The sequence below is a fragment of the Oryzias melastigma genome, linkage group LG6, assembly GCF_002922805.2.
Source record: "Oryzias melastigma strain HK-1 linkage group LG6, ASM292280v2, whole genome shotgun sequence".
In the NCBI taxonomy this organism is placed as follows: domain Eukaryota; kingdom Metazoa; phylum Chordata; class Actinopteri; order Beloniformes; family Adrianichthyidae; genus Oryzias; species Oryzias melastigma.
Window position 1 is genome coordinate 17,792,154 of NC_050517.1, and position 10,144 is coordinate 17,802,297.

At 44.4% G+C, this 10,144-nt stretch overlaps 1 protein-coding gene across 1 annotated transcript in view; it reads left to right on the forward strand.

The window, feature by feature from the left end:
- The window catches only part of tasora (transcription activation suppressor a), a gene marked incomplete in the record, with an annotated part of 57,296 nt that extends 47,472 nt beyond the window's left edge, over nt 1–9,824 (forward strand). The window contains 6 exon segments of the mRNA XM_024281166.2: nt 2,747–2,906; nt 3,251–3,359; nt 3,586–3,764; nt 3,953–4,102; nt 5,695–6,244; nt 9,151–9,824. Of these exon segments, the coding sequence (XP_024136934.1) occupies nt 2,747–2,906; nt 3,251–3,359; nt 3,586–3,764; nt 3,953–4,102; nt 5,695–6,244; nt 9,151–9,568 (1,566 nt within the window).
- Between the last annotated feature and the right edge of the window lie 320 nt (nt 9,825–10,144).

The following is a 10,144-nucleotide window of genomic DNA, read 5'->3' on the forward strand; positions in this document are numbered from 1 at the left end:
GGGGGGGGGGGTGAATTTGGGCATGTTGTTGTTTTGGAGAGGAGAGAGAAAAGGGCTTTTGTGTTTCCTACTGAGGAGTTTACTAGACCGGAAAAATAAGTGATTTTTGCCTTGGAGATGGAATCATTGTAATGACAAATATGGTTGGTGTACATTTGCTTATGGACTGTTAGACCGGTTTTTCTGGATAATCTCTCCAGTTGTCGTCCTTTGGCTTTCAGTTGTCTGAGATTTAAGGTGAACCAGGGTGCAGAAGTGGTGAATGTGATGGACTTGGATTTAAGTGGAGAAAGATTATCCAGGAGATCTTGGAGGTTACAGTTGTAATATGACAGTAGTTCATCTGGAGTGGAGAGACTGTCAGTGGGGGGGAGGCTGTTGATAAGTGAGGATAAATTGTCCAGATTGATGTCCTTAATATTCCGGAAGGTGATAGTACGTGGAAGTTTGGATTTGGAGAGAGAGAGGTTGACTTTAAAAGGTTAATAGCATGTGATCTGAGGAGGGGAAAATATCCGGTTTACAGTCCAGAGGGGAAACACCTGAATAGCAGAGAAGGTCCAGTACATGTCCATTTTTATGGGTGGGGAAGTTGACGTGTTGATGGAGACCAAAGCTGTCCAGGATGTAAAATCTTTAGTGAGGATATTGTTCACACAGTCCAAGTGGATATTAAAATCCCCCAGAATTATTAAATTAGGCGACAGTGTGGAGAGGTGAGTTAAAAAATCAGAAAATTTCGTCATAAAATCCTTATTTGGTTTTGGGGGCCGGTAGATGGTGCCAACAACAGTTGGCGTTGGTCCAGATATCTGGCATACAGTTGCCTCGAATGATTGACAGGTGGGGACAGTCACGGGCGCGACCCTCCAGTTCTCACGGAAGATCATAGCAAGCCCCCCCCCCCGGTGCCTGATGTAAACGTACCCCGGAGGAGTCGCGTCGTTTATGGAGGTGAAGTCGTTCGGCTGCTGCCAGGTTTCTGTTAAACACATGAAGTCCAAGTGTTGATCGACGAGGAGATCACTGTTGGGGTATCCCTTGCTCGTGAGCAAGCGGACGTAGAGGAGACCGAAGTTGGCGGTGGTGCTGGAGAGCTTTGCAGCAGCGTTGTTAGCAGCCGGGGCCAGGCGAACTAGCGCGCTAGGGTCTGCGCGGCAGCGGGAGTTCTTCAGAGGATGCCGTGTAGAGGACCAGAAAGACCGGATTGAGTTGGAGGTACCATCCTGCAGGATCCGTCGGGAGCCGCGGTGAATGTATCTCCGGCGGGGCTGATACAGGATGTCCGGGTGCTGGAGTAACGCTGGCGGAGGAGCATCAAGTGGAGTCGGGCGGAGTTTGGCGAAGTCGAGGGCAGAGTACTGGAGGAGAGCTGTCAGTGGAAGCTTGACCAGAGACAGGATGGTCCAGGCGAGTAAAATCCACACCGAGTTGATCCACATAGTTGCAGACGTGACGGGAAACCAGCAGGCAGGCTAGCTCACACTCACGACTGGATGTTGGTCTGAACCAGATGTGATCAGATCCCGGTGACAGACCACAAGTTGGTGGAAAAAAGTGGTAACAAAAATAATCCATGACTTGGCCACAAAAAGGTCCACTGACTTATTTTAAATTGGCTTAATTACAGTCCAGAGGAGCAGCGGCAGCCAGAGACGCGCCAGCGTTCACCCACACCGGAAGTTTATTGCTCTGAAGTGCAGCAGATGCAGCTTCATGCTCCTACAGACATCTGAGTCCAGCTTTTTATTTGAATGACTCATTAAAACACTGCATGCTTTTATTGTGAAAGCCAGGGCTGGATCTGAACTTGGATATTTGGGATCTGTTCTGACAGTTCGAGTATGAACTGTGACATCTGAGATCGCTGATTCATGATTTTTATTAATACAGTAAAGTATAGTAAAAATACAATTAATGCAATGTAGTTATTGCTCTGTTTGATCTTAAGTATATAAACTAAACAAATGAATGTGCTATTGTCACTGGAAGTAAATAAATCTTCAAAGTAAAATAAGAGTAAAAGTTCTCCTTTTCAAAGTAAAAGTACAGGGCTGAAGTTCAGTTTACTGAAAAAAAAATTGTTTTAAACATAGTTGACAATTGTAATAAAAAATTATAATGAATATTTATTTTAACAGTATTACAAAAATGTTGTGATCAATTACATTATGTCATATGACCGTCTGCTTACATGGTGGAGAAGTTGTACCGAAACGCGGCTGGCAAATTATCACGTTAATTGCAATTAATACACATTTTAGCGCCTTATTTCGTTTTATCGTGTTATTCTCTTGCTTCTGTGAAGTCTGTTTATTGGGATGAAAGACTATGGAAAACATTTTCAAGAACATATTTTCAAGAACATTTTTTGTTCTAAAATGATTAAAAAAAACAGAGATGCTTGTTTTTGTTTACAGGTGAAATTAACCAGGAAGTCGCCAGATAAAACCTTTGAGTGTGACATTGTTTAAAGTGATAAAAACTTTTTCTTTCTTTATAAATGTTTGTGTTTTTTTATCTGTTATGTTTGTTGATTCTGATCTTAATAAAGTTATAAATGCTGGTGATTACAAGCATATTGTAATTTTCCTTCAACCAAGGTCAAACATTCAGATGCTTTTTATAAATGGTTTGAATCCCGGTCTCATCTATCGGATTGCCACCTAAGGAATGATCCACAACCCTGATAAGAGCTGCAGAGTTGGTTTTTTGTGGATGATGAAGGGAGTTGTATCTGTGTCAGATTCCAGACCTGGTGTCTTTGAAGCAGCGCCCCTCTGTGGTCTTTGTGGGAATTGACTCGCTGAACGACATTCGGAACAGCAGCTGGACAGAGCTCTTTGTTTCCGGAGGCTGCATCGTCTCCGATGAGCTGCTCCTAAATCCAGACGCCATCACCTGTGGTGAGTCCGCTCCGGGATTTCCGGTCACATGCTGCTGAAAACATCCCGGTTCTCTCTCCTAATGATAGATTTCTGCGTTTGTGATGTTTTAATAAACATTGCTTATGACAGAAGAATTCCTGCTTTAGAGAAAAGCTGTTTTGAGGTTTTTCATATGTGGAAATTGCTTCACTTTATCAACATTTAGGTTGTTTTTTTTCCTTTAATTCGTCATCATTTGAATAGTAAATGTTCTGTATTGTTAACAGTATGAATCAGTGTGATTAATATACAAAGAAACCTAAATGTCGATGCTGTAGATTTGTTGGACTTGATAATACTAGAAGCTGATGGCTGTTCTGCAGATGGTCTGGCTGCTTTGCTGCAGCTCCTGGAGCAGCACAGCTCTCCAGAGAGTCTCTGGAGGTGGAAGATTCACTGCAAAACCCAGAAGAAGCTGAAGGAACAGGCCAGGTACCGACTCTACTTTAGTACCTCACCGGGTCGGCATGTCGCATTTTACTTTTACTTTTGCTTTAAAACCTCCTGAAGTTTGCTTTGAGCCCGACCAATCATTGGGTTCTGATTCTCTTGTGGCTCATTAACACGCAGTAGTAGAACCTCTGACGTTCAGACAGAGCAGAGGAGGAGCTTCTGCTGCAGGTGAAGAACCTCATTAGTGTCTTTGTTTGGTCCCCAGGTTTCGCAGAGATGCTGCTAACCTGCTTGATCTGTTGTCGGCCTATCAGAAGCGGCAGGTGGTGGAGGTCCTCCCATACCATCACTGCGATGTGGTGAACATGCGGTCACCTGACCTGGACTGTCTGCTGCAGCTCCAGGCGCAGCATATGCAGTTCCGGCACATGGTCTTCCTCACAGGTACACTGGTGTCTGCAGGTTCCTCAGAAACTGGTCTTTGATTCTGGATTTTTAGTATCAGAAAGTTTCTTCACTTTTTTCCTCATTTTACTGAGCAGAAGGTCAAAGAAGCGCTCAGGATGAGAGTCTTGTTTATGGCTAAGAGCTGAATAGCCTTTTTCTATGATTCTTGTTTTTATTGACTTCAGAACAACCCGTCGATCAGCCCTCCCTGTACTCCAGCGGGGGGATTATTGTGGCAAATGTGGAGGAAACTCTGCAGAGCCTCAGCAGGCTGGTCAGCCGCCACAACCCCAAGGACAAATGTTTGTTACTGGAGGACCTGCTGGCTCCTACAGGTCAGTCATGGAGATCTGAAAGGTTTTTCTCAGAGTTTGGGATTTGAAAACATCAAAACGAATCTCGAGATCATGTGTGGAAAATTCACGACACAAATGAGCAGAAAGCAGCTCCGTAACACTCAGCTGTTGGTCACAAAGTTACATCTGTTTATGTCAGTGTTTCTCAGTTATTTTCTCTCACGCCCCCCCTTATAAAGAACTTACTCTCTCGCGCCCCCCCTACAACTTTCTGCTGCAAATATCATCGGTATCATTAGTTTATTTGCTCAAGTAAACGAATATTTCTTCAAAATGTTGCACCTTTATTATCATTAAAGAACAATAAAGAAAAAACTTCTAAATAATCTGTTTTATTACTTTTTCTGTCTTTCTTTTCTTTTTTTTTAGAATACTTCCAAAATGTTCAGACAAAGTAAAATCAAGTCTTTCCTTGTTTCCCTCCACAGTAGTGATGAATTCTGTCTTTTCTCAGAGATTCAGTTCTTTGGTTCACTGTAAACATTGACTCTTTCTGCTACCAAATGGATTTTAGGTTGTTTTTGCTTTATTTAATTTATTATCAAATGTAGGATCATGCACAATATCCATAACTAATGTAATCATGTTTTTACTCTCATAATGTTTATATTATTTATATGTTATTTATCCCTTCCAGATAAAATGTACAAAATGAATGAAAAAGGACTAGTTATTAACTATTCATTTTTTAACTCTTTATATTTTAAGCTTTTTTCCTCTGCAATCACAATCCAAATACAAATTAAAGTGTGCAAAACCAACAAATAAAGACTTTTATTCACAATAACGTTAAGAAAGACAAAAGAGTCTCAGCTTTGAGGATGTAATCTGGTTTCTTAATGATCTGCTCTGTGTTAGAGAAGATTCTGCAGGTTGGTAGTGGAGTTACAGAGAAGGATTTCCTGCAGATTCTCTTCCTTCGTACTATCAATAAAAGTCAAAAGGTTCTAGTTTTTCCTTCTTTACCAATGATCTCATCTTCTTTACGTTTTGTGTTGATGTTTTCTCTCTGTCTCTGTCCCTGCTTGGCTCTTGCACAGCAGCACGTGTAAGCCCCCCCCCCCTCCTCCTCCCAACACACACACACACGCTCAGCGCTCAGCTTTTTGTCTCTTTCTCTCTTTTCTTTTCATCCTTGTTAAACTTTTTTTTATCGCAATTCTTGAGGTTTAATTAAGTATTTTACTCTCCCTCTCTGTGTGGATATGAGGTCACTGACGGTCCTCCGATCAACTGTTTAGTAACTAACAGAAATTGCATGATCCTCGGGCTGTCCCGCGCCCCCCATGCCATTGAACCGCGCCCCCCCAGGGGGGTGCGCCCCACCATTTGAGAAACACTAGTTTATATAAACGCATCATGAGAAAACCTGAAGGGTTTCCTGCAGGGAGAACATGGAAACTCCACACGGAAAGCTGCCAGGATTTGAACCAGGGCCTTCTCGCTGTGAGGCGAGAGTGTTAATCACTGCATCTGTCATTTTCCTCTGTTTAAAAAAATCCAAAAAAGTTCATTTGACTTTGACATGGAGCCTGTCTCTGTCTCCTCACACTGATCTTCTCCATCCTCAGGTCTCTGTAAGCAGAACATCGATCTGGACTCGGTTTCTGAATGTTCAGCCATCCCAGAACCACCCAACCAACTGCAGGGCATCAGCAACCCCCCACTCCCCTGCTCCCCTCCTGCATCTGACCAGCTTGTCCCGGATTCTGCTTCCAAAGAGCCACCCCCGGTGACGACCAGTAGAGACATGGAGTTCCTGCAGCAGGCAATCAGGGAGCTGAGGGCGGAGCGTCAGGAGCAGCTGAGGCGGCTGCAGTCCAACGCAGATCACCCCAAATCTGCTAAACCCATCAACGGTCACGACACCCCTTCCCTGCCCCCCCCCATCCCAAATAGGACGGCTGTGAAGTCGCCCCCTTCCAACCTCCCGCTGCTGTCGTGTGATCAGGGAAGGGGTGCTGAAGGAAACTGTACTGCAAACACAGAGGACCCCTCTGACCCCCCACCCTGCCAAAACGCAGCCGCAGTCCTGCAGAGTGAAGCAGGGGACGAGCAGAGGGAGGAGTCTGCAGAAGGAGGCGGAGCCACCAGCGGTCCAGCAGAGGGGGACATTTCCCGGTGAGTGTCAGTGGAAGCTGGAGACTCGGAGAAGCAGGTTAATTTTCCTGCAGCTTCTGGTTTCATATTCTTTTCCTCCTGATGTTCTAAAGATCTGCTAAATGTGTCATCTGAAGGATTTAGAACATCAGAGAAGGTTTTCTCATCTCTGTGGAAAAATTCTGTTTCAGTTGGATCCATTTGTCTGAAGTGTCTGATGGTCAGGGTTCTGATGGGCTGCTCTGCTTGGTTAACCCTTTAACACCAGAGTTCCAGTGTTGATGTTCTTTGGTTTACTGTAACTTTTCAACTGTTAACATGATCAACGTTATTCCAGCCGATTCTGAAGGAGAAAAGCGGCTCGTTGAGACACGTCTACTGGAATTACGTTGATCGTGTTAACAGTTCGAAAATGACAGTATGTTCTGGATTTTGGGTCACCAACAACGCCTCTGGTGTTAAAGGGTACCCAAACCCTGAATCAACTTTTTTGGCTGTTTACATCTATAAATGGGGCTTTAAAAGGGCTGTTTGTTGGTCAAAGTAAAATAAACTTGTTTAATTCATGAAAATATAGTCTAAAACTGTCTGTGTGCTGCCATTTACAGGTTGAAATAAGGTATTGCAGTGGAATTTTCTGATTGGTCAATGGACTCTCTGCACAGAGCTGTGTGACGCATTTCCGGTTTCAAATAAGACTGCTTACTTTCTTCCGGCTGTGGCTAACTATATGAGTGGACTTGGTAAATCTCTGAGTACTTTCCCTGGTATTGGTTTATTGTCGTTATTTCTTACATTGTATGATAGTTTATGATTATGTGTACACACAATGACATCCAAACAGGCAAAGTTTGCCTTTCTGAAACACCAAACACCAGACGCTCACAAAACGCTCTCATGTACTGTATGATCATGTGACTTCTTCAGATGAAACATAGCTCTGTTAGAACATTTAAAACCTGTTCAACAGAACCTTTTATGTGTAAACCAACTTCAAAGTGACTTTGGGATTACTGATCGTACTCTCAGCTGATGATGAGGAGCTTCTTCATGGAGCGATAGCTGCGTGTGCTAACGGTAACCTCGCCTCTGTTGAGACGTAGGAAAGGAATCACGTCTCAGACTGATTCTACCTGACACTGAACATTACATTTACACAAGTTTAGAAACACTCGGCTGTGGAGTAACTGAAACACAACTAACGGGTCATAAAGATAAAGACAGCGATAATCAGGCGTGTTTTTCATGCTAGCTAGCATTAGCCCAAATGAAAAGTGACAACGGTGTTAACATTTAATTTTGTAAATACTGCAGTCAGTTCGGGTTTATGCTCCAAATGGTTCCCGATCACGGCCGCATCTGCAGCAGCGCCCCGTGCTCTAGCTGCTAACGGGACAGCTAACAGGACTTCATTAAATACTGCGACGTTTAGCTTTGGATTCACATAAAATACCTGAATCAATCCAGCAATCTGCGTCTTGACTGCACCTATAAAACGTTGCCAACATAAATCTCCTTCAGTTTTAGAGCTGGTCGCACGTAAACATGCGCTAAAAACATTAGCAAGTTACCTTTGAAGTTTGCTATGTAGGACGACAAATACAATTTAAAATCTTTTTGGATTTTTTTGGGGGGATATTTTACTAGAAAAACAAACAATGCGCCTAACATAATTTATAGTGACTCTTGTTAGCTCCAAAAGACACCTTTTAAAGTCTAAATACTCGGCTATTTCCACATAAACAGCCCACAGCTCCGACCGGAAATGACTGAACAGTCAAAGGCTTAATGCGGAAGTAGGTCGTGCATATAGCCCATTGGTGTAAGTCTCAGAAGTGTGACGTCTCAAGACTCTGAGCTCTAGTATAAAAGCCCATCTCTGATTCTGTTATAGTCGGTTGTTAGCTTTAGCATGGCTCGTAGCCAGGTGTATTGCCTTCAGTTGTCAAAAATCTACTGACTTACACAACTTTCCAGTGGACTTGGAAGTTAGGGAACAGATGATGAATGCAGTTGGTATTATATCCAACAAACTCTAACCTGGTGATGGATTTAATGAACGTTTCACTCTGGATTTCACTCTGGATTTAACACGTTAGCTTTTATGCTAGCGCCATTTTACCGCTCTCAGACTGTGGTCTCCTTCTGACCTGCAAACCCTCAGCTGCACCGGCAGCCCCGCTGTCGGGGATTGCAAAAGCAGCATCTTGAGTATTTCTATATTTTACTAGATGTGCCCTCGTCTATTCACTGCTATAGACAGAGATGTGCGCGCGAGCGCCATTGCTATGTGGCGAGTGGCGTCAACAGAAAGCAGCTGTTTCAATGTAAGACATGCAGGCTTCAACCATAAAATTCTAAACCGATTTTCACAAACATGGCTCAAATTAAAGCTTAGGAAATCATTGATGTCGTGGTAGATTTACATTTTTGATATCTCCAAAAACTAAGCTGTAAATAGTACAAGAACTGCGCCTTCTAGTGCTACAGGTAACACACTGCTGTCAAATGAACAGATTTTTCCTTTGTGCAAGAATCTAAAGAACTGAGCTTGTAAATGCTGATTACCCAAGCCCAGAAAGGAGGAGGATTGATTGATGAAGTTCAATGGCATTTGGATTTTGTTATCTCTAAAAATTAAGCTGTAAATGGTGCAAGAACTGCGCCTTCTAGTGTTACAGCTGCATAAAGCTAGCCTAACTATCAGTCATAGAACCAAGCCACCACTTACTCTGGCTCCACTAGCCCCACCCCTTTTTTGGCATTTTTCAAATCTGGGTTGAGAGTCTGGATTTTGAGATCTCAGAGACCTCAAGCTTGTGTGAGTGGGGGGATTTTGGACTAATGGTTCTGACCTGCTGAGTTTGGACCACTGTTCTGCTTGAGAACCTTTTCCTGGATGCTGATAATGGTTATTTCCCCTGTAGGGAAGTGGTGTCTCTCCAAGACACAGCTGTCAGCAGAAGTATCTCAGCGGAACCGACGCCGTCCAACAGTGCCCCATCTGTCGTCACCATGGAGACGGATGAGATAAATAACAGTCATCCAGCCCAGCAGCCCCCTCCTCACAGCCAGCTGCGGCAGCGCAGTGTCAGCCTCCTGCAGACCCCTCACCTATCCCAAGTCTACACCCACATTTTCCCACCGCGCCCCATCCTGGACCCCCGGACCAACATGAGAGCAATGAGAGGCTATATGCGCCCCACGCATCTCTGGCCAGATGCAGGCTCTCCACTGATCTGGGGCTTTCAGCAAACTAGGATGGAGTACCTCGGAGGGTACTACGGCTCCGGGGGGGGACACGTGTACCGGGGAGGACGAGGGGGGGGCTTCAGTGGAATTTAGAAGAGCAGGTGAACCAGCACATGTAATGAGAGCACTGCCGATATGTCCAATCACGTAGCGGGGGGATGTAGACAGAAGACCCAGAGCAGCTCTGTGTTAAATTCAAACATGTCTGCTGTGACGCAGAGTGGGCGGGACTCCAGAAAAATGTCAGATGATGAAAGAGAGAGACTTCAATGTCCTGCTCTGCAGTCGGCTGCTCTGGCGCTGTTAATAAACCCTCAAGCAGCAATGAAGTTGTGAGACCTTTGACTCAACATTTGTTTTTTGTGAGTCAGTGACCCCCCCCCCCCACCCCCACCCCCTGCAGCTCTCGTCCTCGCCAGTCGGACTCTGTCAGACCTCTAGCAGATCTTGTGACCGTTCAGGGAATTGTTAAAGGTTGTCTGTGAGGACGAATCTCTTCTCCATGACTCTCGAGCTGCTTTTCTGTTTCTCAAACTAGAACTTGGAGTCCAGCACAGAGGACCGTGCTGCCCTCCCGTTCTCGGCAGGATGGAAAAGGGAAGACTTTGGTTTGTTTTCTAGGACCAGCTCATGTTGGGTCGGAGTTTGTAGGACCAGAGTCTGTCATAA